The sequence below is a fragment of the Scomber scombrus genome, chromosome 19, assembly GCF_963691925.1.
Source record: "Scomber scombrus chromosome 19, fScoSco1.1, whole genome shotgun sequence".
In the NCBI taxonomy this organism is placed as follows: Eukaryota; Metazoa; Chordata; class Actinopteri; order Scombriformes; family Scombridae; genus Scomber; species Scomber scombrus.
In genome coordinates, this window is record NC_084988.1 from 23,634,980 (window position 1) to 23,662,781 (window position 27,802).

The 27,802-nt window shown below is 42.0% G+C and overlaps 1 protein-coding gene across 2 annotated transcripts in view; it reads right to left on the minus strand.

Annotated features, from left to right (window-relative positions):
• Nucleotides 1-8,966: 8,966 nt before the first annotated feature.
• Nucleotides 8,967-27,802, minus strand: part of LOC134000805 (peroxidasin) — a 51,727-nt gene continuing 32,891 nt past the window's right edge. Inside the window, exons 14-23 of one of the 2 annotated variants that reach the window (XM_062440291.1) lie at nt 26,369-26,477; nt 21,560-21,717; nt 16,634-17,640; nt 15,980-16,476; nt 15,647-15,781; nt 15,217-15,425; nt 11,471-11,551; nt 10,867-10,985; nt 10,159-10,272; nt 8,967-9,310 (exon numbers count right to left, since the gene is read on the minus strand). In XM_062440291.1, coding sequence (XP_062296275.1) covers nt 9,164-9,310; nt 10,159-10,272; nt 10,867-10,985; nt 11,471-11,551; nt 15,217-15,425; nt 15,647-15,781; nt 15,980-16,476; nt 16,634-17,640; nt 21,560-21,717; nt 26,369-26,477 — 2,576 coding nt within the window. In that variant the 3' untranslated portion in view covers nt 8,967-9,163. Of the gene's footprint in view, nt 9,311-10,158; nt 10,273-10,866; nt 10,997-11,439; nt 11,552-15,216; nt 15,426-15,646; nt 15,782-15,979; nt 16,477-16,633; nt 17,641-21,559; nt 21,718-26,368; nt 26,478-27,802 lie in introns of both variants that reach the window. The other variant, XM_062440290.1, reaches the window with a different exon arrangement.

The window sequence follows — 27,802 nt, forward strand, 5'->3', positions numbered from 1 at the left end:
ACATCTATCATGAAGTCAACAAGATCAATCATATGAATGGAACTAATTCTCTTCAAAAAACAATTTCAAAACCTTGTAAGCAAACCCTTCGAGGCTATATCCCACATTACCAAAGTGTCGGTATAAGCAAACAACATAAACCTTATAACAACATCCACCCTAAGCACTGAACCCTCACTCACTTTAACTCATGTCAACATAAAAGCCTGGCTGCAACAGTCTGTGAAGGGCTCCAAATGCTGTTTGAGGAATGGGACACTTTATAAGCTTTTACACAGAAATAATAAATGGTGATTGTGAAGGCAGATTGTAGTAGCTTGTGGTCTTCACAGTATCTTTAAACCTGCAGTTTAGGATTGATATGTTGAACTTGTTAGCAATAAGTTGCTTATTCCCACATCCAGCACTTACAGATCAACATTATCATTCATTTAGAGTCTTGTTTCTGTCCACCTGGTGAATGTAAGTCCAATATTCACTCTTTTTTTTTTAGCTTCGGTGTAGTCTACAGCTTTTTGTTTGCTGTTTGGTGCTGTGCAGGCAGTCTGCATTGGGTTTTTATAGTTTTTTGGTGGTATGAAAGCACTGAGAGTGAACCAACTCAGAAAAGTTGCAGTAAGACAGCTAAACAATGAGCTGAAACTGGCAACTGTAAAGGTTCATAAAGCCAAGAGGAGTTGCAGAGTCACTGATAATTCTCTTAATGTCTCTTACATTACACAATGACAGTTTTAATACATTGTTTTTATGATATACCTACTTAAAACCTGCATTCTGGTCATTATGGCTTCATTTCAACACATGCAGTATTATCACCTTATATACTGAACTTATTAAAATACCTCCTGTAACATGGATCAACATTAATATTCATTTGGACTCTTGTTTCAGGCCACTTGGAAAATGTCAGCCCAATATTTGTTCAGTTTTTAGCTGCCTGGGAATGTGGTGTACAGTACAGGTTTATCAGAACTTCTTCACTGAAAACAGCTGATTGGAAACATTGCTGATGGAAGCAGTGAGACTGAACCAAACTGTAATGTTTTTTGGCTGATAAAACCTAAACAACAATGTGAAAGACAGTAAAATCTTTCACACAGCTGTGTGGGAAGCTGGGCGATAATTCTCTGTGGGTTCATTCCTACCAGCAGTGACTCCCCTTCACATTAACACAAAGTCATTTCATCTGCTGTTCATTTAAAACATATTTATTAGAGCAGCTTTAAATTGGAGTTATTTTTCAACATTTTAGGATAAAATATTCAATTAAGACACAAGCTATTTAATGTTTCTCTTACAGAATAGTATAGCAGTGTGGAGAGGGTGTGGAACTGGCATTTAGACCATTATGTATGGAGATACAATCTAAAGTTTATACAGTTAAATCCATTAATAAGACATATGAAACATGTTTTTTGGCAGGGTTGTGGTGAATTTATTCTCTTTTTTATTGTTGGTCGTATACAGCTATCTGTCAGCCATTGCTGTAATGGCCCCACCAACACAAAAGTCATTATGTTATTATCATTAGTGGAGATTTCAACCTTAACCTCTTCTATCCTCTCCATGCCTACAAAAAATCATTTTGTGATCTACCTAACTAGACTGAATGGAATATTTGAGTCTAGCATGTTTAACATACATAAAAAAACACATATCCAGCAGCCTCTTATAACTAAATCAAACACTATTCTATGTGGAGCATTACATGGACAAAGAATCAGACAGAGTAACATGTTAGATGAATCTCTGTGTTAGTATCTATGTGTATCCGTTACATGTGTCTCTATGGGTTACCAACAAATGTTAAAACTATTTAAAAGCAGCATCTGTTATTTGGGATAAATAGGGCAGCTGGTCCTGACAGGATGATTAAATCTCCCCCCAGAGACCTGAAAAAGCATTTTTGACAGGTAAAGAGGGGAATATAAATAGATGGGAATTTTCAGGAAAACAAAAGGCTGTTTTGGAGGGATCTGAAGCTCACTGACTGCATCACCACAAGGGAGGGACCTCCTGAGGAGACAATTACAGCAAATTAGGCCGACGAGTTCGTTGCCAGGTTTGTCGATCACGACTTCTCCGCTGAGCGTGTGTAGACCCTCTCGTCACTGCCTCACAGAAACCTGAACAATCCATTTCATTATTATCAGTGTTGTTTGGCAGCTTGGAATGATTTATGACACCTGACTGCTTTAGGTATTAAAAACTAACAAAGGTGATGAGGCTGAAAGGTTGAGCAGTAACAGTCCTTATCAAAATTCAGCAGGTTGAAGTTGTTTCCTTTTCCAAATATCTGAGTGTTCAATGAAATTGAACTTCTGGAGGGGTTTTGATAAGGTGCAGCTTTGGTACCAAGGCTCTTGTCTCATTGTCCTGAGATCAGTTTGAGATTTGGGTTGACTAATGCATGAAAATAGCTAAATGTCTGGTTCTCTAGCTGCTCAGTGCTCCACATGCTATTGTTTGTTCTGGCCAGATAGTGTGGAGCACATTTATCAGAGGCTTTTTCACTGTAAACAGGCTGTAAACAAGGTTAATGAGGGGTGGGTGGCAGGTCAGAGAAACAAAACAATGAGGCTGAGAAGCTTTGTTGAGCTGAGGCGAACTGCAGAGTTGGCTTTTTTTTTCAGTGATTTCATCATTTTGACAGGTTAGTGTTGTCTCGAATCAAAGAACAATTTCCAGTTTGAAAAGTGTTTCCTCCCCTTCTGCTACATAGCCAAGATGGCGACCGTTAAGGGTGAGAAGTGTCCATACTTCCACACTCAACTTTTTGACTGTTTTGAGTGCAACATCCAGGTTCTCATAGGGCCTGATTTACTAAGATCCCAAATAGCGGGTACTAAATTGCGTGCACGGTGCAATAGATTGCGGGTGCCGTTTGCGTGCGTTTTGCGGGTGATCTACTAAGAATAATTGCGTAAATGAAGACAGGTGCAACAGGGTGGAGACAGCAGTATTTAAATGAGGGTTTTGTGTCTTTATGGAGAGTTTGGACGAGCAGAAAGCTGCAAGCGCAAAATGAAATGTGATCAGGTTCTAGTGGAAGAGGTTAACAAATATATTGAGTTATAACAAAAACTAATATTACCAGAAAAACCCACATATGGGAGACTATTAGTGACAAAGTCAATGCTGTTAGTAAAACCAAAAATATTCCACTCCAAAAATATTAACACAGGTGGAAAAACTCTGTCCTGTGTGTATTCTGTCATTGTGCTAAATAACATATTTGCATTTTCTCCTCCCTGTATTTTGCACACTGGGGTTGAAACGCCTCATATTACACATTCATTATGGCAAACGTACTAAATGGACAGCGCGTACTATCTTGCACAGTTGAAAGACGCAAACCTCAGTGCGCTGCGTTAGTAAATGGACTGTACTGTACTTATATAGAGCCTTTCTAGTCTTTTCGACCACTCAAAGTGCTTTACACTACATTCATACACCTTCGTACACCGTTGGCACAGCAACGGGAGCAATTTGGGGTTAAGTGTCTTGCCCAAGGACACATCGACCGGAAGAGCCGGGAATCGAACCGCCAATCTTCCAATTGGAGGACGACGGCTCTACCTCCTGAGCCACAGCCGCACAAATGACTAGATCAGCTTGCACATTTTTTGCGGGTGATGTCAAGTTTGCACACGTTTTTACACACGCAGACCTTTAGTAAATCAGGCCCTTAGTGTACTGAATGGTCCCATACTTCTCAGTGTGAACACACTTATGCACTCAAAATATTAAGTGCAAGTACAGAAGTACACGATTTGAGACGCAGCAATATTTCACATTGCACATAGTCATCTGATTCATTGCTAGAATATTGATTAGTGCTACTTCAACTTCTCAACATATGGAACTGCTTGCAGAGGGGTAAATGGATGGACATTTTTGGTTTGTTCTTTTGTCCAAAACTTTAAACCGAAAAAATGTTTTTCTGTATGTATCCATCCAGTTTGAATAGTTCCAGGTAATTACGGGTCCTAGGAGTTACACAAACTATTTCACCATCTCAAAATGTACAATTTAACATAAGGAACTGCTGTGCTACTGATTACATACTTCACAGGATGATTTTAACCTTGAACAACCAAAGGACATATTCCACTCTTTTTAAAACTCTAACCAAACATTCTAAATAACTCATGAATTTGAGTACTCAGCTGATGCCAGTGGACTGCATCCTTTGTGAATTTCAGCAGGTCATACCTTCCTGAGATGTTTTACACATACTGGACCTGCCCAGGCAAACACCTGCACTATAAACTCAGTGGGCTTGTGTAGCAGCGCCAAAAACAATAGCGGGAGGCCATCTCATGACATTTCCCACCCACTGGGGGTGACAAGCCATCACCACAGTCCTTTTCAGTCCCGGGATGCAAAAACCTATTTTCCCCCAGCGGGACACCACTTCTCTCTCTTTCATCCGCCTCGCTCTGGAAATGAGAGTGACGTTCCATTAGCAAGGGGAAAGAATTCCCCACCTTTGGCGAGTGAGAGGTGCAACGCGGAGAGCCAATTGCCTAAATGAAATTCCAGTATGTGATGAGTGGGAAGTGAGAGGCTTGCTGGGGTAGCCAGGCTTGTGCAGCTGCAGGCTTGTGTCCCATCCAAACCCTGAAAGCCACAATTTCTCGGCCTCTTTCCTGTAGTCTGCTTCAAGATCTGAAAAGCGCTGGATGAGGATTCAGGTCTAAGATACAGTAGTCTCAGTTAAATAAAGCAGATATTGTGCGTTGATAGCTGTTTGGTTGACCAATTTCAGTGTGCGTCATATTATTGTCTCGCCTCCATTTACAGCATTCCCTTTCTTGCATAATCAGATTGGATGTGTATCTCCAAAGTACACAGAAAAAGTTTCATTCAAACAACAGCTTGTATCTTTGGGGAAAGGAAACTCAGCAGCAAGCCCAGACTCTGAGAGGTATGGGCGAAAAAAACCCTAAAGGAAGTACATGTGTGTGTGTATTCATGTTTGGATCTCCCTGGAATAGACCTATTACTGTAAGTAAGGTAGGTCCCTTGTTGTCAGGGTGATAATGTCTTTTCCTGCCTGGCTAGAAGATGAAGGCTTTTATCTGTGCAGCCACTGGAAACCTCATTTCCTGGTCCGGTTTTCTTTCCAGAGCCTCCGTCCACTCACTGCCCCGGCTGCCAGCGCTAGAGTCTACAGGGAGGAGTATAGAGGGCCGAGGCAGGGCCGTGGATGGAAGGGGAAAAGCAGGGGGGATGTAGTCGGAGATGGCCGGGGAAAGCAGGAGTACAGGAGGGAAAGCTTGTGTTACGTTGAGATTTTGAGTCTTTTGTTTTCTGACCTGAAAGACAGCTGAGATCATTTGCCACAAACCGCAGGTATAAATGCAGTTTGTGGGTTTGTGCACAAGACTAAACATGCGACCACTAACTTCTCAGGGTTAATGTTTCAACTGCTTATATTACTCACCTTACAAATAGCATTCCCCAAACACTTTGCAGCTGCTCTCAGCTGGTTTATCTATAAACTGGATTTACATAGAGTAGTCTCATATGTCAAAACCTGACTGAACAACAAAGAAAAAAAAGGGAAGCAAGATTTATCAAGTATGGTCAAGTCTGCAAATGCAAATATCAAGAGGCACTTTAGGTTCCCATAGAAGAACAGGAACTACTAAGAAGGTTTATTGTACTAGAATAGTTTTAAAGGTGCAGTGTGTAGAATTTACTTGCAATCTAGAACAGACATGGCAGAAATTGATTCTAATATTCTCAAGTATTTTTAATTTGGTGTATATTCACCTGAAACTCAGCTAATATTTTCGTTAGCTTAGAATGACACCTTCAGATCTACTAGGAGCGGGTCCTCCATGTTGCACCGCAATGGTTCTATAGTAGCCCCAGAACAGACAGACCAATCGGTTTTGTGGCCCTTGTGCCTGCAGGTTTTTGTTCAAACCAATCAAGAGCACACATGATTTGACCAATCGACTGTCAGATCAGTTGATTAAATGAGTCAATCCTGGCGTTCTACTGCTTGGTTGGAATGAAAACTTGCAGCCACATGGTCCTTTATGGAATAGTTTGGTCATCCCTGTTCTACATGCTTTGAAGGGAGGGAGGCCTACATAACCCTAACCCTAACCATGCCTAAACCTATACTGCCAATCTGCAGATGTATCTACTCGGGGGTTGCAATGTTGCACCCTCACCACTAGATGCCACTAAATCCTACACACTGCACCTTTAAAGTTACAACTTAATGAAAACATCCATGATCAGCATTACTTGTTTAAGCTGTTGTTTTATGAGCAAAAAAAAAATCCCCAAATATCAGAGTAGTGAAGAAAAAAGAACCAGCGCCAACATGATCATCTGTAATTCAAATGTGGCTTATTTATTAATTATTACTGTCGAGAGGCATACATTACAGTGCAAACCATTCTTTGGCAAACGTACAATACAAATGTCATGATAGGTACTAGTATATCCACATTGACCACTTGTTAAGGGACAGTGTAGGTAAAGCATGTTCAGTCTTGCAGAGCAGTGCATTCCATTGACACTGGGATTTATTTTAGGGGGGGATAAAAAGAATAAAAAAAGGTGTGGGGAAAATTTAAAAAAAAAAAAAAGAAGAAGAAAGAACTAATACAACAGATATATGAATATGACAACCTGTATTGAAGAGAGCTCACAGTTCAGCCAAACATGGGACACTTGGCAAAATACCTTTAGCCTGTTACTGAGACACACACTCATCCATACAAAGTCTATGAAAATATATCAAAATACTAAATTCAGTAAAACATACATACAACATGAAGGAAGACATGTTGGAAATAGGATGACTACATACTGGTTTAGTTGGTGGAGTCGCAATCAGAAAGTAATGAAAGAGAGGAAAACTGTAAACGCAGTTTGATGTAAAAACCTGTCCAGTATACTTAAACATATGATATGATACTAATTTGCCAGTGCGACTGCCGTCCCCGTAATCCATCTGGAATCCTGAATGGAACATTCCGGAGAGTATTATTTCTGTTTAGTGACAGATGCTTGCTCAGGACGTTACCACATAAAGAAAACAATGGAGAGGAACACTGCAGCTGCAGCCCCTTCGCCACAATTAGGAGCCAAGCAAAAACAGGAAAACAAAAATCGTGACTTGTGTTTACGCTACGTGAGCCAGTGCATGGGGAGGGGGGGGGGGGTTCAGTGAGTGGCAGCTGTCTATGTACAGTACGTGTGTAAAGGCCAGCTGACAGGAGTCAGGTCTGTCTGGGTGCGTACGATAGCGAGATGGTGGAGGCTTGTTTTGATTGACACCGTATCCCAAATCGTGACCGCCTGCCCCCCCCCCCCCCCCAAAAAAAAAAAAGTTACCCCCCCTCTCATATGGCTTCCATTACAATGGAATGAGGGTCAGAGGGCCAGAGAATCCTGCGCTCCACACATGCTCGGCTCAATGACGTCACCCCGGTCTGAAAAACTTCAACATGGCAAAGAAACACGAGCAGGGGCTAGCATTCCTAAACTGTATCAACACTGAGAGACAAATCCTCACAGGGTAAAATATCCAAAAAAATTGAACACACATGAGCAAAAATGTTTTAAAAGAGGGGAAAAAACGGAGGAGGAGTCAAAAGTGGTTGCTTGACAAAGGAATGCATGCAAGCGTGTCCTTGTGTAAACTGGAGCTAGAGAGCTGCAGGTCCACAACAGCAGAGAAGAACAGTCAACAGTTGTGATAGCAGTCCTTCAATTGTTTGTTAGTCTGTGGACTAAAGACTATACAAGAATTATAAAAAAAAAAAACATCTGTGAGAAGGTCAGAAGAAGAATACTGCTGTGGTAGAGTTAGCAGTACCAAAGGCTAAATCCTGACCTTATTACAACATTCATACATAGTTTCATAGATAGACATGTGCTGTTTATGTAATTTTAGAAGTTACTAAATACTAAAATCATACATTTGGCTTTTAGAGGACTGAGGAAAAAATACTGGGACAAAGTTCACAATATTACAGTGGTAAAAAAAAAAAAAAAGGTTTCTTTCACTGCTTTCTGAAAGCAAAAAAAAAAAGAAAAGAAAAAACTTTGAAAAAGGAGCACAACAGTGCAAGAGCTGGTTTGGAGTGTCCTGCAATGGGGAGCGCCACACTGCTCCGCCTCACTCAAGTTCAGGACAGGCCAGCAGACACATTAAGTAAGTTAACTAACACGCTGTCCATGGATAGTGGAGCAGTAATCAGTAGACATTTCTTTTGCATTACAAACATTTTTGAAGGGCTTCACATTATCTTCATATGTAAGCATTTTTTATACAAAAAAAGGGAAGAAAAAATAGATTTTAATAACATGATATAAAGCACCTTAGATTAAAAAAATGAAGTAACTCTATTCATAAAATGTCTTTTAAATTGAATAAAACGATCCTCTCAATTGTGATTTAGCATAAAAAGGCATATACTGAGTGTGTATAGGTTGCTTTGCATACAAAAGACAATACTTAGAAGGATCTTATTTAGTGATTAAATCATGAATGAAAAAAATAACAAAAACGGGGGGAAAATAGCACCAGTTTTTCGGCATCTCTAACCTGAGAAATTTTTTTGTGTGTGAGAAAAAATGGCTGCCGCCTTACAATCTACTTCCCTTTCCCGCTCGTTGACGGCAACTGGCCCTGCGCTTGGTCACCGAGTGTTAGTCGCAGGAGAGCAGACGCGGCGGCTGTTTGTTACACTTCAGGAGCCTCTGTTCGGTGGACTCCGAGCGAGGAGGAGGAGAGAGGTTGTCCGTCTTGTTTACAATCCACCCATTCATCCGTCCGTCCGTCCGTCCACCCATCGGTTCAGATAGAAATCCATTTAGTAATCGCTGGCTCGTTGCCAGTGAATTTAAACCAAGCCTCAGGCTGCTAGCCCTGGAGGGGGCAACAATCCAAAAAAGAAAAAAAAAAAAAACATTAAAAAATCACCCCCCCTTCCCCTGATCAAAGAAAAGAATACAAAAAATGAAACAAACAAAAAAAACAAAAAAAATGAGGCTATTGGGTCTATCGAGGCTATTGGTGGCTTCAGGTTAGCGCACCTTCAGGAGTCTCATCCTCTCTCTGGTTCTGGATGTCTGAGTGTGAGCGTGTGACTTTCAGACACTAGTTTTTGTCGGGGAGTCCTGAGGATTATTGGTGTTTGTGGGTGTCTGCTGTTTGCCGGCTCTCCGCCTCTGTCTGTTGGAGGCAGACCGGGCAGCAGGCGCCTTTTAGCTTGACGGGTCGTTTGCACTCAGCCGGTGGACAGGACTCCACGAAGCAGGTCACCTGGGTGTCCTGCAGGGGGGGGGGGGGGGGGGGGGGGGGGGGGGGGGGCAAAAGGTCAGTTTTATTACTTTATTAGATCAGAAACAAGAGTGGAGACATTGCAGAGAAAAGTGTCTAAATGAAAAAATGTGTTAGCTAGTCGTGTGCTTTTGTTTGACTGAACAGAAACTGACAGGTTTTGCTCATGACCATCCTTCGTTAAGGTGCTCGACGACAGCTCATCCGAACAATGAGGCGCTTTGTTTTTAGAGCAACAACACGATGAGTTGAACCAAACTGCTCTTTCCCAGACGGTTTCAACCCTCCTCATTCTGCCTCAGCCTGCCGAATTAAATTACAACAAAAAAAATACTCCAATTACAGAGAGAGGCGTGGATGGAGGTAGTTTAGAAGAAGCCAGGAGGGAATAGATAAACGGATAGAAAGAAAAGAGAAAGTGACAGGTGTGTTATCGGACGTGCTGGGCTGAATAAACTTGAGCGGGTAACGAAAGGTAAGAGGGCGGGATGGAGAGGATTGAAGGATAGAAAGAGACAGCTTTGTTTAGCATGTGGGTGAGCTTCTCCTCTGCCATTAAAAATAAAAAAAAGTAGAAAGATAAAGAATGAAAGGAAGGAGAAAAAAGCGGCCGGTGCACACAAACACGCTGTGAGAGGGGAGACGCTGGTGCCAAGAGGAAGATGCTGCCAAGAGGTGAAACTACTGGCAGGGGGTGCCAGACAGAGAAAGTAGGGCATTTAAAAACAGGGAAGACTGCTCACATGGAACCTGGAATATGAGAGAAATATGAGAGCAGGTAGAAGCGTGTGTGAAAATGCGTGCGTGTGGCTAAATTGTCTGGTACATGCTGAACGTACTCTGCATTCACATATGGTGCAGGGATCCTTTTTCCACCGATCTCCATCTGTTCTCTCGTGTCCCTCGTTATCAGTGCAGTCAGTCTTGCTCAGACGGGCTTCAAGTCTTTTAATCTGTGGAGATAGGAGGGCAGGAAATGTGAGTCAGACGCATATAAACTGCAGTAGAATATGAACTGTCAAGTGAAGGTTACAGCCACATTCTTTAAACTCATCAAACCCCCCCAACCCCACCCACCCAGACTTTTACTTGTATTGTATCATCCGCTGTGCAGCTGACCAGAGGACACGGTCAGGATGCTGGGGCCCCCATCCTGATGGTATTAACTGTACCTCTGACATGTTAATGGGAAACATGTCTGTATGTATGGGGGGCTTAAGAGTGTCAATGTGTAAGCCCCTCAGCAGAGTTCCTCTAAACAGACATAACAGACTAGAGAGCCAAACATGATTAGACTGATGGAACTCATTTCAATTTACTAGGAAGCGGAGAGGGAATGTCAAACTATCAATTGACCCTTTTTACACATATAAAAGTCAGAACTGTGCTCTACAAATGAACTCAAAGACGCAGAACTTTAATTCTATGATCAGACATGAGATTTTCCAGTGAGGCATTCCAGCATCGTCGGTAAAGGTAAATCAGGGGAGCAAACGGACAGAAATGAATCTGTGTGTGTGTGTGTGTGTGTGTGTGTAGGTACATGCCTGCTTTCGTAAACTTGTGATTGTCTTCTGCATGTCAGAGACAAAGTCCTGGAAGTCGCTGACTGAGGGTTCAGTGCTTATTTTGGAGGTCACAGTAACATTGGCTCTTTCTTTGACTTCTTCCACTGGGCTGAAAAGACAAACGTATGAAAATGAATAAAGACAATATTAACTTTAGGATTTCTACAATTGTCATCTCTATAGCCTTTATTAAAAAAAAAAACATCCAATTTTTTTGACATCAGTATTGCCACACTTCACATTAGCAGCTAAGAGGCTTTTCATTGTGATGATGTCGTGTACTTTTAAATAGCTTTTCTTGGCTCTTGGATCAAACATTCATAATAGGACAAGTCATTACAATGGTGGTCTATGTAGGAAAATGCTTTTTGGGCTGCAGGGGGATTTTCGGTTATTATAGTGTATGCTGTTCTGACAAAGCATTTAAATGACATAACAGTCACAGGAAAAACTGTCTCAAGGTTTTGGTGTGAGCAGTAAAATATGTCATTTTCCTACCATGTGACATATTTACTGCTCACACACATTATTAATGCCTTGCTGCTGTGTTACCTGTTCTCCTGGATGCTGTAGCCAGGTTGACCCTCTTTGTAGCTGTGCTCTGTAGACCTGCGTCCCCTGAAGTGATACGACAGGGCGTTGAACTGGCCCTTGGTTCTGCAGTCTGGTGGTGTCAAAAACAGCAAAACACTGCAGTTCACTAACAAACACTGACAATGCAAAAACAGTCATGGAGGCTGATGAGAAAATGAGTCATTACTGTTGCAAAGTGGCTTTTTGATTTATGACAGAGTGGCAATAATGAAGATGCCACAAGAAATTAAAAAAACCTCCTGTCTTTATTCAGCCATCTGTTCACGTACACACACATACTGTACACACATGAAACAGGAAACCATAACCGCTGATGCCACTTTCTATCTGCTTCACAGTGCTAATCCAAGACTCTGAGGCTTATTGTATTACCATGCCTCACTCTCACGCTGCCATCACTGTACCCAGATCAAAGAGACACACACACACACACACACACACACACCGGTCTGGTCACGCTCCAGTAAACATCAGGGGGCATGCTGAGCATCAGCAAAGATCATCAAGCGACGGTTGATAATAAACCTGAAGAGGGACAGATGAATGTGACGGGCTGCACCTTTATCTGTTCAGCTGCTCGGCTTTAGAATGTCTTTGATTTACCAGATGACACTCTGTTAAAAGACAGACGCTTATCTAATAACGAGGACTTCCTATCTCATGTTGACAGATTTGCATGAGCGCACACATGAATGCTCAAACCCTGCTGACACACACACGCACACACACACACACACACACACACACACACACACAGGCACATATAAGTTCCCAGCGGTGTCCTCTCTCCTAATTGAGCCAAACACAACTGTGACTGTAGCTACAGCTCTCCTGACAGGCCGACTTGTCACCCCCCAACCCCCTTCCCCCTCCCCCGCCCTCATGTTTCTGGCAGGATACTCTGTGTTTATTAGCTCAGCTCTTCCCTTGTACATTTTGTGAAGGAAAGAGGGGATGCCTGGGTCACAATGTGGGATGGAAGGAGAATAACTTTGAGGTACCATGTGTTGCTTGTCAAACTGTTTGTTTTTAATCCCGGTATAGTGTCGCTCGCTCTTAGGAGACAATAAATTGATCATTCGGTGTAGCTCAGTGATTGTTAATTCAACAAAGTGCCAGATTATCTTTGACTTTACCTGTGTTTTTTTTTATAAATTTCACCTAACTGATGGAATATATCATTTCCCAGCAGCAACATATCATAGAGGAACATAACAATGTATTCCAGTGTCACACCAAGTGTTAAACCCAGTGGAATTTTATTGACTCTGGTAACTTGGGCGGCAAAATCCTGTATGCATGAACTTCTGGCTGTTTGTCAGTACAGTCTGGAGTGAGTTCACAGCATCACTCGACACTTCATGCATGATTTGATTAAATGGAAAAGCGTCTGTATGTTTCACAGTGCGTTGTATCTCTAGAAAGAAATCACTGTTTGCTTCATTAACTGCCCACAAGGTACTTAAAGAATCTTTCTCTAAGGCAGGGATGTCAAACACATGGCCCACGGGCTAGAACCGGCCCACAGGGTGGTCCAATCTGGCCCACTGGATAACTTTAAATGCAAAAATGGCAGAAAAGTTGTGCCAGTTTTTCAATAAATGCATCACTATTGTTGCTTGTTTTCAGTCTCCATTCACAATCAAGACCTGTAATCTTCCTGTGGACATCCAACTTGAGATAATTGGCCTTCAAATCTGAATCACTTTTCAAGTCAGATTTTTTCCTCAGTGGGCTTGGACACATTTTTATCAGTATCTCTTAGCAAGTAACCTCTAGATGGTTTATTATAGTTTAGTTATAATATGCATTATATGAACTAAACTCTAAGGTCTATCCATGCTTCTCTTGTAAGCCCTTTATAACAGCTGATGCATCTCTGATTCTGACTCTGATTTCTTTATACTCATAAAACTCATGAAACAAGGTTCATTATTAAGATTGCTTGTTCTGTTAAAACACTCATTGCATGGCTTACAGCTGCTGCAGCTGTATTAAATTCCTCAGATTATCTCTTGTAATCTAAGACATTTCACAACTGACCGTGTCTCCAAATAAATGGCACAAAGCAAACAACCGCTTTAAACCCTCCTGTAGGTATATTATAACAGCAAGGGGGGTTGCCTCCTTCATTCATCTCCTTTTTCGCTTTGTCAGCTGCACCCAAGGATGGAATGTTTAAAAAAAAAAAAAATCCCCATCTCTTACCAACTTCAATTAGCGGGAGCTGTCTGTGAAAAGCACAACACTGGTTATGTCATGAGAGTTCAGGAAAGTGGGGTAGAGGGGAGGGTTTGGGGGTGGTGGTGGTGGTGGTGGTCTGCTGTTTCACTGCACAAGAGATCCAGCTGAATAGCTATGGTAAAACATTTCATGACATTTGACTTCAAACTGTATTTAAAGCTGATTTCACAACAAGACAAAATCAACATCTGACAGAAAGGCGGAGGTTTTTTATTTTTTTTGTCTCTTTTGAAGCCGCGGAGAAATGATCCCACACTCTGTTTCTCTACTGTCAAACCTCCTTTTTCATTATGAAGTGCTGAAAGCCTGAAAAAATGTTTATCCTTCCATCTCTTCCCCCCCATTTCATCCGTTCTCCCAAGTTTCACACACGGTCGAGCGACGTTCACGCTGAGTGACATCCATTTGACATCAGCTATACAGGCTGGAGCGCTTGCAAGGAAAGTGCAGTCAAAGGACGACCTTACTTCTTTAAAAAAAAAAAAAAGAGGTGGTGTTGGTGGGGTGGGGGTTGTTCACTGCAGCGTATAACTGGTGATTATTGTGAAGCCGAGCTGCCTCGAGGAAGATCTTATCAAAGGGAAACAAAGGGTGAGGATATTGTATGGCTTTAATTTTGCTAAAGCGGCCCTGATGCTGAACCTGTGTGACTGAGACGTCTAGGCAACTTCCTGTGCTGTTCAATGAGCTCTTTCGTCATGAAAAAAGGCAAATGGAGAGAGACACGGCTGTAAGAGAGTCATGATGTGTAGCTGTGTTGTCAGAATACATCACACTCACTTTAGACATGGAGGACAGAGCCTGGTCTTTTTCGTCTTTTTAAACTTAGTTTAAATCCAGCTTTTATCTAACTTTATTACTTTTATTTCATTTTACTTTCATTTTTTTAAAACCTATTTTCTACTCTAACTTTTAATAAACTTTTTCTCTTATTCTCTTTGTATTTCTCTTATTTATTTTACCTTATTTAATTTTAGATTTTTATTATAAATCCAAATTATTATTATTATTATTATTTTATCATTCTTATTTTCTCTTATATGTGTTGGTTTCTTTTGGTTCCTTCATCGTTTTTGTTCCCTTTCTTTTCTACACTTGTTCTGTCTTGTTATCAGCTTGTCAATCAACTGTGAAGCACATTGACCTAAATGACCCTGTATGAAAGCTGCTATATAAATAAAGTTTGATTGAATGCCTGATTGATTGATGATCTTTGTATTGCATTCCATGACTTTTTACTTTCAGCTAATTTAAAAAAAAATAAAATACTTACAATATTTGTTGAAAGTGAAACATTTACACCAGCTTTATCACCGTATGTGCACCTTTACAATCTAATCCAATGCAATCCAGTACAACAGCCAACCTGTCTTTATGAGGCTTGTAACGTTCATGTGTCTCTAATAATATATCCTTGTGTATATAAATGATAGTGACCAAAAGAGCACAATATTAAAACCATTCCTGTGTGACAGCTCCACTTGCACCTACCCTCGCAGCAGTCCTGCCACATGCGCAGGTCGATCTGAGGGACGTCGTGGCAGCTGCCGTAGCCGTGGGGCAGCTCGGCCACCTTGAAGACGTCCTGCTGGATGCGCGTGATGTTGTCGCCGTTGTTACAAAGCACCTGTGTCAGTGAGGCTTGCTTTAACTGGGTCAGCTGGGCGGGAGTGAACACGCCCGGGTTTTCATACCAGAACCTGAAGGAGACGGGGGGGGAGAGGATAGAGAAGTGAGATCTATCATGAGTTCTTCATTCCTTTCTTTTGGCTTTAATTTTACACCCTCAATGTATTCTACTACTACTACTGTATTCTACCAAGCAGGCCCTATATAAGTGACTGACTGAATGAACTGGAGGCATTATTCCAAAGTTTTTTGTGAATGGTGAGCGGGACTGTGTTTTGCGATCTTACTGTACCTGTCTCCGTCCCTCAGACGTTTGAACTGAGCGGCCAGAAGACACATGAGGGTGGGCCCCAGTCTACTGCCGGGGACCAGGTCTTCAGCCATCAGGGCAGGGAACAGGTCTATGTTCAGAGGAGTGCCGTACAGCCTGCCACACAGGAAGAACAGTCAGCAACAGGAATGTAACAATAACGACCCTACAAAAACTGGGCTTCCTTTAAACTCTTCACAAGTGTGACTACAGCCAAGAAATGATCCTGGTTCCATTTACTAGTCTCAAATCTTGTTCCATTACTTTTCATTTCCTGCTGAAGAATAATTATAATAACATGGAGCGTATAATTACCTCTGCAGTTTCTCCCTAACATTAGGATTCTTTATCTCGTTCCTCAAGTCCTCAAACGTCTGAGCTGAGGTCAGGTTACAGAAAGTCCTGTAATCATTATATGGTGGTATGCCGTGATCCCTTCCTCTCTGTATATTCATGGCGGCCAGGTCCAGAGCCACAGCGTGGGCCATGGAGAACAACCTCTCCGTCAGCTCCGTGTTCAGCAGCTGAGTGGAAACCCGCATTTTACCAGCGACGCCGAAGAGCCCGCGGATGAGCGGGTCGATACCGCCCTCGTTCACGATGCGGAATGGGGAGAAGAAGGCCCGGTGCAGGGAAATGTGTCCCTGGGGGATGGGCTGGAAGTCCTCGTCCAGCCTGTAGAGTATGGGGTTGATGAGGGTATGACCGAAGCGGAAAGCGGCGGTGGCGAAAGAGTTGAAGATGCCGGAGTTGATGTTGGGGTTGTAACCGTCGTATTGACCCATCATCTTCATGCCTGCCTCACCTAGGATCTAAATGATGGACAAAAGAATGGAATCGTTAGTCTTATCATTGTTAATTATTGTCTTTTGCACGATATTAACCCCAAAACGAGCCAAGCAATAGAGGTTAAAAAACAGGAATAGCAGCATGACAAAAGAACATGAAACTAAACCTAACGACTGTTACCTTTGGCAACCAGTGACTGTAGGTGATGTGCTGCATCTGAGCACCCACGATCTTCCTGGCCTCATGGTAGATGGTGTCCCCGTCCCAGTGTGGGTTCAGTCTCAGTAGCTCAGTAGCAATGCGGTTGTGTTCCCTGAACCACACCGTGTGCATGGCGGTCAGCCCGAGCTGTTCGTTGGCGCGGTGATCACCAGCCAAGAAACACGGGATGGGACTCTCGTTCTCATCCCTCATACATTCAGTAGGCGGTCCAGTGGCGAATGGCAGAAGTGGCTTCCCTGTTCTCTGGATGATACCTTGACGGAGGAGACCCCTCTGGCTGGCCAAGTCGCGGATTTCCTCGGATTCATGTCGCGAATTGCCGTAGACGTTCGAAGCGTCGATGTAAGAGGTCAGCTGGTTAATTTGCTCTCTTGGATATACGCTGTTCATGAGGAGAGATGTCATCCCGCTGCCGCACACGGGACTGGAGCGCACAAAGAACATACAGCGGGCGCCGCTTCTCAGCTGCCGTGGGTCGTTAGCAGGGAACTGGATGGGAAAGCACGGAGGGTCATTGGTGCAGACCTGTGAGCACAGCTGGCCGTCGGAGAAGCGCGACTGGCTGAGGGCCGCCACAGTCGAGTCCAAGTCGTGGTCTAAGAACTGACCCCACTGCATCAACATGTGAGTGTAGCGGTCGTCTGGAGTGATGGTCTCTGTTCCGATCATGGCGGTGGACACCAACCGCGGCAGAGGCAACCTGTATCCATTATGGACCCTGTCCGTGGCGCCTCTCGGCAGGTTGAAGCCGTTGTCGTAGACCGATTTCAGGAGTCGCTCGAAGGCGGTGAGAGAAGCGCCCCACATGGGATGCTGCAGGTTGTTGCAGGTCCCATCGTGGCTGCGGTACTTCTGGTGGAAGCAAATATCGGAGCAATTGTTGAAGCGGCGGTGGGCTGTGCAGCCGGACAGGTTGGCAATCACATCCAGAAAGTGAGGGGATACCAGGTCGTTGTAGCGAAACGCTGCAAGAAACAACACATGAAGTGTTAATAGATAAGACTGGAGAAGCAGCAGACCTAATCTGTCAGTTAGAATATACAAAAAACCTTGTGTCTATTTATATGCTTCACACACATGTATCTAATATTTTCAGAGTGGGCACAACCTTGCACGGCTGCTGGCTCTCAGAGTGGAAAGAACCTCCTGTTGTCAGTGCAAAGGTTTCAGTATTTCACTATAACCTGCCCTGACTCGCTTCCATATGTGAGAGCTCCTCTGTGGAGGCTTCAATGTGCAGCACATCAACATCTCAGTGTGTGTCTGCGATGTGTTAGCCGTGTGGTGTTACGGTTATGCATGAGAAGTGTTAAAGGGAAACTTTGCTGATTTTTGACCAGTGCTGTATCATTACAATGTGGGTAGTATATGCAAATAAACAATATTTAACATGGAATTAACCCTCCGTGTTGCCTGCACCCGGAGCTCTCTGTGGGTGTCTGAAAATACTACCACCGACAATTTTACACCAGTGATAGGGAAAAGCAGACACTAAAATATCATATTACGAAACACTTTAAAATATCAGTCTATCTAGAAGAAAAGTAGTTTTATTATACATTAACATGTTATTGAATCAACAGGTCTGGAAGAGGAAGTATCAGTAAAGAGATATAATGCTACTACTCACTAACTTTATCTCTTTTATTTCATTTTACTTTTGTTTTTGTCTTTTTTATTTTATTTACTTTTAGATTTTTATTATAAATCCCAAATTTTTTTTTCTTCTTCTTTTTTTACATCTTATTTTATCTTGTGTGCAAGATAAAAAAGATAAAATTTCTCTAGTTACAGGACACCAATTTCAAAATGAATTGCATATTTTAACGACATAGGTAACCTCGGTTTCAGAAATCATCGTATGAGTTAGGTGTCTGAATGTCATGCCCCTGCTACCGACTCCAGCGTAGGTGTTTATGTGTGGAGGGGGTCAGAGGAGAATGAGGAGAACTGTGGTGTCCCCCCCTCTCAGATGAAGTAGTGATACAATAAAAACAGCACGTTTGTTTCTGCTGACGGGCAGAAATCTCTCTGTTAGCTTGGTTTGGGGCCAGTGCAACAATGAACACTTGGTTGTTGGCATAAGTAATGAAAACACAGTCTCACTCTCTCTCTTTGTTCATATTTCACACTGCTCTGTTTCTCTTTCCCTATCTCTCTCTTTTTTTTTTTTAAACACTTTTTTTCTCTCCTCTCTTCATAAATCTGTTCTTGATTCAGTCAAAATTGACCAAATCGCAAAATATCAGACATAATTACCCAAAACATAGACTCTTGTACACAACGCATGCATTCGACCTCTGCGCTGTTCAATTTAACCCCCCATTACAATGACTTCTTTCATGCACCGTAAAGTCAAAATACACCGTGCTCCAGTTTTCTTTTCTTGGGCCGCCGGACAGTTTTTTTCCATGCATATGTGAATGCAAACAAAGACAGATGCTTATGCATATAAACATCCAAATCAACCCGTGCTCTCCCCACACGCATGCATAATTGAGACAATCTGTACACCGAAACACAAACCATCTTAAAAAGTTTGTCCTGTGCTGGATGCCGATCGTAGGTTAAGTGTTGTGTGCTGTGACACGGGGCTAATAAAACTGTTTACGGGGGCCTCGTCAACTGCTCCGTGATTACGTCTCTGCGCCTTGGGTCATTGCCTTCGGAGGAAAATGGCATACAGATGCAGGGTTGGCTTATGAGCGGCCGAATGTTTCTTGCAATAACATGGTAATTCATAGAGTGGTGGAGAAATGAATAACTGGATTGGTGACAGTTTTCTTAGGAAACTGGAGGCGCTTCTTACTGAACCCACAGTGAGACTTCAGAGGGATATTATGGATATTCCACAGAAAAATGACATTTGTCAAACTCTTTACGACCGAGTCAACCAAAAAATATGCTGTGCACAATATTTATAGGCATCTGAATGTGTATTGGGTTGTGTATAATTCTGTGTGTGTGTGTGTGTGTCAACTGACCTGTATGGAGTCCAGTGCAACTTAGAGACGTAATTGCATTACATACTTGTCTTTACTTGTAATACTATAGTTTTCCTAGCCTACAGCTTCTTTAAATCTGACCCGGCAACAGCAGTGCAGATGTATATACTGGCCGACTGCTGCTTTTTGTTTTACGAGTTATTAAACTTCTTTACCATTTTACTCTCTTTACTTTAAAAGCATATCCAATGTAAAAAATAAATACACCAATGGAGGTACTGGCAGCAGGACACAACTTTGGATTTTTCACGAGTAGGTGAAATAACAATCTCTCCATATGTATTGATGCATTGGTCACTACACGCATGTCTTAAACTGTGGAAACGCTTGTCAGGAGTCCACAGAAAACAGGCTGGAAGTCATTTTTGTCTATTACATGGCATCGTACTGTACTTGTTCGAGTGTACGATCACCTCCGAAGTCATTTCCTGCAAGCATTAAGTTGTTCCAGCGCTTATTCTTCATGCTGTTAATATGACATGATCGACAGCGGAGGCGTGCCAAAGGCTCCGCCCTGGAACACCAGTAAACCAAACTGCAGACTCCCTCGGGTGCTGCGAGGCTGTTCACACCCTGACAGAGAGCTGCAGAACTTGGCTCCCCTCGGCCACGGGGCTTTCACAAAAACTGACTGTCCATCTGAGGGATGATGCAATATCAATATTACCATCTGGTTCGGTGATGCAGTACAGGAAGCGGGTCAAAAACGATGTGTGAATTTGATGTTTTTGGTTTTCGGTGTTTGGTTTTGTACAAAGCAAACTCACTGGTGCATGAAGTGTGTTAAGAGATTCCAATTATCACAAGAATGAAACAACGAAAGAAAACTTAAATATGGAGTTACGTCTGTCGTGATAATTACATTATTGACTTATCATACAATACATGAACATGACCGTGATCATTTTTGCTGACCTCGACATTGCCCATTGTGTTAACATGGATGTTTATTTACTGAAGAGAGGTGCGTAGGGAGTGTTTGGTCGAGACAATGAGAGAGAGAGGAAGCCTGTTGGCGCTAGCAACCGCAACAGAGAGTAACTGTAACTGTTCTGAAGTCAGCAGCTGTGAACGTAGCAGTGAAATCTGTGTCCTGTTTGCCACCTGCTGATTAAAGTAAATGAGTTAGCCCTGAGGTTAGTCACAATGAGTTAGCCTAGCCTAGCCCAGGCTCACTTAAGGTGGACCATCTATTCTCATTGTAGTGACAATCTCAGCTGCTGTCTGGCTGCTGAGACTTTCCTGAGTTTTGCTGCTGTGGTGCTTGTAAATGTGTTGCTGATTGTTATCAATGTATATATGAACTATTTCACTCATAAAATCCATTTTTTTGTTGGCATCACACTCGCCCCAACATATAAAACTGGCTCCTGACATTTCTAAAAAACCCAAATTCTCCCATGTATGTAGACAGCAGGTATGGTGTAAATGATAAAGGTGAAACTATAGGGGGTCCTGGCACCTCTCAAATAAGAAAGTATGGTATTTGAACCGATATTACCATGTTAACTGCAACTGTGGTATAAAATGGTCTTAAAATGACAATAATATCGTTTATCGCGATTATTTCTGGGACAATATATCGTCCTACAAAAGTAGTTATCATGACAGGTCTATGTGAGTTTGACAATTTTAAAATATGGGAGTCACAGCTTAGAGCTTTTAAGTTGCTTGACAATACTTAAAGTACTTAAAGTGAATAGTTTTCTCTCACTTACAGCATGTTTTGTGGAAAAGAAGAATATTTAACAATCCCCTTAATTTCAGTCCTTTATGTGCCAGTGTGTACAGCCAGATATTGTTCCACTTGTACATTTTGCAGACACTTGATTGGACCTTTTCGTATCAACATGGTATATTTTTGGTAGATCAGCCTCACCGGTGCCGTTGGTGTCGACCGTGAGACCCTGGTTGACGTGGTTCTGGATGAGCAGTAGGGTCTGTTCAAAGATCTCCCCGGCACGCGCCTGCTCCACTGTGTAGGGGTCACGCGGGTACCGGAAAAGAGCAAGCAGCTCTCCTGGGGTACGAGGCTGACTGGAGGGATGAGGGATAGAGGAGATGGAGTGTGAGGGGGAGGTGGGAGGAGAAGGAGAAGGAGAAGAGTGATGAGTAGAGAAGAAGCAAGGGAGAAGAATGTGGAAAAATGTGTGGGGAGTAAAGAGGGAAAGACAAATGGAGAGAGAGTAAGAGACAATTTTAAATTTCATGATGGAGCTAAACTCTTTCAGGTTACTTTGTTTTTGTTCATGTGCAAGAAAGGCAGCAGCGAAATTTCAACGCCGCAGCTCCAGCAGGTCAGAGAGTTCACACAAGAATCCGGAGAAGCCCAAAACATGCACACACACACACACACACACACATCATTCCACTCACTCGTTGGATCTCCTCCATCGTAAGCCTACCGCTGAGTTTGTGTACATGTCTGTGTTTTGTTCCTGCTCTTGAAGACCACTGCACTGCTTTACTATCACCTCAAGCTACTTTTTTTTCTTTAAAAAACACTCTCTCATTTCAAACTCCAGCCTTTAAATCTCTGCCAGAGCTGAACTTTAAACCATTAAAAGCCACGTGCCAGATCCGCAGGTATCATAACTGAGATGAAAAACATAAAAAGAAATCATAAAAATCTCTCGTTTTGCAAGCACACTGGGGTGATGACATAATGCACGTGTAAGCCAAGTGGTTATTAAAACATGAACACTTCATTTCACATTTGATCTACTTAAAACAGAAAGTTTGGCAAAAATCAGTTTTTTTTAATTGGATTTCTGTTACAGGCAGCAAAACACTCCAAATATGTAATGATATAAATATATATTCTATAATAAAAACCTTACTGTAGAATAGTGTAATACATACTGAACTTCTGTACTGAATTAGTGCTGCACATTAATTGGTTCTGTGGTTAATCAGACTTTTCTCTCTCCCACAGCTGACAGTATTAACATACTGTAGGTGTATGTCGAACATCTGTATTCCTACACATGCAATGAGCTGTATTAAGCTGCAGATCAGCTGTTTGGATCGAAAAGTGCTGCTGCGGCGTAATACGGTCGGAATACAGCAGGTCTACAGTTGAGAAAATGTAATGCAAAATGAAAGGATGTCTGACAGAGAAAATGTTCGAAGTACGGCATTACACTAAAACTGATATATATCATTTTTAGGTTTTTAGGTGGCTAAAATATAAATACATGCTGTTCCTATCCACAGCAGTACACTGCTTAGCTTCCGTGCCGGTACTCCTGCTTGCTTCTCCAAACTGGGAGCGTGCCGGAGTCAAATGTGCTACAGGTGATATACTGACTATGGAAAACTACCTCATACAAAACCACTTGAAAAATTCCAAACACTCCCTTTAAGTGAGATGGCCTGGTCTACGGAGGATTTCCTATTCACATCGCTGGCTGTTCTCGTCCTTGCGTCAGGAAGCGCCGCTCCTGACGCCTAGCTGAACGAGAATTTCTAATTTCCCCACTGGGGGGGTTAATAAAGTTACTCTAATCTAATCTAATGAAGAACATAGCTACATTAACGGTGTTGATAGCAGCAAAAAACGCTATCAGCATCACACAGATGTTATATGCTTACTGCAACACATCTGGGCAGAGGTTTATGCAGCATTTACACTTCGGACTTTGGATTATTATGATGATATAAAATCACTTCAGGGGACAGGCAAGGGAAGCATCGACATGCTGACTAACCTGTGATGAAGCATTTGCCTTATTCCACAGTTTACCATTTACACCCACTGTCTGTGTGGATAGCCTGAAGCCACAGATCTCTTACTGTACTGTTTTTCACTCTTTGGGGGAAGTAAAAGAAATTGTAAACTAACTTTTAGATTTGTTTGACATGCAGAACGCAACACAGAACGTTGCGATGAGTTCATCCAATTTGGTGCCAGCTTGTTTTAACCCAATAGGGGGTGTGGTCGTTCTGATGTCAGGGATGTGACGTACGCCTGCTCTCAATATGTTATTTATTATGATTTTATCAGGCACTTGATCGCACTTTTTATTTTAGTATAGCACTGGTTCTTTTTAACTGCTGCTGCCTTATTGTCTTTTTAATTGTTCTTATGGAATGACAATAAATAAACTTGGAACTTGAACTTGGGACAGTCTTGGTCGTGCCGCCGTGTGATGTATTCAATCTTCGAATGCAGACTTTAAAGCATGCGACCGTTGATTCGAGACACACCTTGGATCTTAGTGTCTGACACTTAGCAGCAACAAAGCCCATTGTGCTTTATGATCAGAGTACTTACGCTACCACACATATCATCCTTCACCATCATCGCTCTGGCTTTTCATCTCCAAACAATGTTCAAACACCCTTTGGTGCCATCGGAGCAGACTGCATCTTATTCTGTGATTGTCATTAAACAAAGATGGAAATCCCCTCCTCTCATTTGAGGTTACCACTGTGTGTTATGTGCGCGTGTGTGTGTGTGTGCGCGTTTCTCTTCTTCTCGCATATGTGTTTATTCGCTGTATTCTCCCGTGCGTGTGTGGGCAGAGTGTATGTGTGTGCGTGCCAAGAAAAACACAACTGCTAACCACATCATTCAAGAGGATGGAAACGCTTAGGAGCTGTATTGAAAGCAACGACATCTCTTATGGTGACACGGAATGCGTTGAAAACCTCACTGGATAAAAATTCAAGACGTAATTACTTCCTGTATCATCTCCACAAGGATTACGTTGATGCACGGATGAAAAAAAAGTCACAAAAAGTTGTTAATAAGCAAATATTGCCTGCAGCTGTTAGAATAATGTAAAAATAAATGGCGTAAGTATTGTGCACTAAAGCAGCGATGGTGCCGGTCCTCATCCCTGAAACTTGCAGCAATATTAACAGCTCATCCCAATGGCCAAACTCTTTCCCTGAAGGCTCTGACTCAGACTTCGAACATGCGAGTCAGGTGCCAAGATGATGTGAGACGAAGAGTGAGACAGACAATTTGTTCTAACTTAGGCCTCATGAGCACGTAGCTCTGGACTGAGTGTGTGCAGGGCTGAATATTTCAATTAGTCCCAATAATAAAATGACTAATGACATCATTTCGTGGCAGATTGGTGCTCTACTGTAGTTTGGCTTAGTTACTTTTCTAGTTTTACTTGAAATATGCACTTGATTAAGTGTTTCCCCTGGTGGGCTGCCAGACAATCAGGAAACCCAAGCAGGCTAAAAAAAATAATTTTTTAAAATGTAAGAATAACGCCAAATATCCTTTCATTTAAAAAACAATAATCATTGTATCTGAAACTAATCTGAAACATGACACCTGGGCCACACAGCCTACCTACCTCCACACAGACAGTGCTCCTTATCATTATACATAGTTTGGGCCATCAATAAAAGAATGTTACATTTAATTTCATTATAAATTCAATTTCTATTTAGTTTAGATAGAAAAGAGTTAAACAGCGTGTGCCTAATTGTGAAAAATAAATCATGTGCAGGGTGAAAGCAGCTTTCTTTTTGACAGGCTTGGTGGGATCTCCTCACACAGGATGGGTTTTGTATTGATTATACTGATTATTCTGCCAGTTACACCCCTGCTGTGAAGTGAAGAAATTCCCTCCACGACAACACCAAGTTCCCCAAGTAAGCCAAGCAACAAACTTTCAAACTAACTGTCAGGAGGGAAACCAAACAAATGACAACAAATGAAGAACACCAAATCTCCATCTGGAAGCAAATAAACAGCAGGCAGGAGTCCTGGTTTGAACTAATATCACATTGTGAGCAGGAGTCGACAAAAGAAGCTGTGTGTCATTGACTCTCCATGTTGGGGTTTATTGCTTGACAGCGTGCACCATGCAGGCAGACCTCCATTATATTTTTTTCATGTCTATGACATATTCTAACAGCTACTACTACAGTTGTTACGTTACTGTAAGTGTAAAAAGCCAACAACAGTATGTTATTGATGTAATCAGCGCTAAAGATGGACGGATGTCGACCCTAAACGTTCAAATATCTGCATTTTTTTTAAAGGTACCTAGCTTAAATCTGACAAGGATGCTAGAAGCTAACATGACTTTGTAAAAAAAAAAATGCTCTGAGTGAAACACTGGGAAGTAAATAAAATATGGTTAGACTTATAAAACAGGATTGTGTTTGTTTGATCACGTCCTAATGCTCTGTGACATGGTAATTAATTGGGTTAGCACCATCGCCCTCTCCTTCCCTTTTCCCATCCTTCCACCCCACAGCAGTCAACCTAGGGGAAACACTGATATTGTTTTTGTGTAAACAATACACAGCATGCATTTTTTTGCTCCATGGGCATGAAATGATGCAGGCCTGCATATGTTTGTGATTAAACCCCCAATTGATTTTCTCAAGTGAACTCTGACTGCGAGTCGTTATTTCTTTGTCTTTCACAAAACTGTTCTGTGCAACGCTAACGTGGAGGAATGTGAATGTGAGCACTAAAATGTTAGTTTAAGTAGAATATATAACAATCACAATGTGCACTGCAGTACGAAAGGAAAATAACAAGATTTAGTGTATAAATTACATATGCTGGACAAACATAATACGTATAGGCTTCATGGCAATGCAAACACATAATGAACGGTGTGGCTTTCTGATTCAATTGCTTGAGTGTGAAGAAATACATTTGTTATTTTATTGTGTGTGTATGTTGGGTGAGTTTCTCACAGCTTACCCATCAAACAGACGTCTCCTTGTAGACTCAATGGCACTGTCCACGTTCCGAATGGCCTGCTCTATGGATGTGCTGACAAAAGTGTCCCCTTCTCTGCTCACTTCAGGAACTGTTGTCAAACACAATCAGAAAGAAGCTGATAAGAGCTAAATTGAAGTTAAATATATACTATGTTTGGACCTGAAACTTAATAGTATATGTAGTATGCAATGTATGCTTTATCATACATGAGTTTGGCAATGGCCAAAACGAATTTAAGGCTTAAAAATAAAAGTTAGTAAAGAGAGCTTGGGTTCACTATTGTTCTTTATTTCCAGATGAACACAATAAGTGAGCGAATCTTGTAAAGTGCTCTACTTCAGCTTCCCTCCCGAAGTTAGAGTGAACACATTTCTGGCAAACTCCTTGCTCTTAGTGTGCCATTGAAAACAGTTAAGATTGTGACGTGAGGGTGAAGAGATTCCAACAACAACTGAGCACATTGATACGGTTTATGGTTCACCAGCAGAGTGCTGTGGTGACCTGAGAAATCTCAGCAGGAAACACCAACACACACAGGGAGGAGCTGACAGGAATATGATAGCACTTCAACAGTGTGTGACTAAATTACTGACTGACTTGGACACAAAGATCATCAGAGGGCCTCTCAGTCTGTGAAATGCCTCACTTTCGCTTTATGTCTTCTTGAGAAATCAAAGAAGAATCGCTTTGACGTGGATTCACTTCATCAGTGCTGCTGGAAGAGAGGGAGTGCCTCTTGTAGGTACAGTATGAGTACAGTCATGTTAAAGCTGGATTAAAACAGCATCAATATTGACATTGTTGGTTCTCTAAAACCCATTTCTTCACATTACACTTAAATGAATAATAGGATGGGGACTCTTTAATTGACTGTGGTACTGAATTCCATTCTTAGTGGGATTGTGCAGTCCCCCCCTAGCTGCACCTCTAGAAGCTCTGTTTGCAGTAGATTTGAGGTTGATGAAGCCAGACAAAGGAGGAGCTGAATCATGCATAATCTTATAAACTAGGCAGACATTTTTGTATTTGATGAAGTTTTCCCAGCTAAGTAGATTATACTTATTTAGAATATGGCAAAGATGATAGGTGAATGGCTTCTGTCTGAAGTTTAATGTGCTTGTTTATATCATGATTCCAGTGGTTTTAAGGCTGTAGAGCATATATTACAACCACTTTTCAGAAAATAGGAGATGTGCTAGAGAACCATTGTGTGAAAGTATGTCTTAGCTGCCTCAGCTGATGAACTTTATCACAAATCCTTTTTATGTGATGTAATGAAGGCGAGGTTTGAATATTTGTCTTATTACCTAAGGGGGACCGGGACTTTTTGGTCTGGGCCCCGCAACTATGGAACTTGAAAATCAACTTCATCATTTAAATCTCTTCTTAAGACTCATCTTTATACCAAGGCCT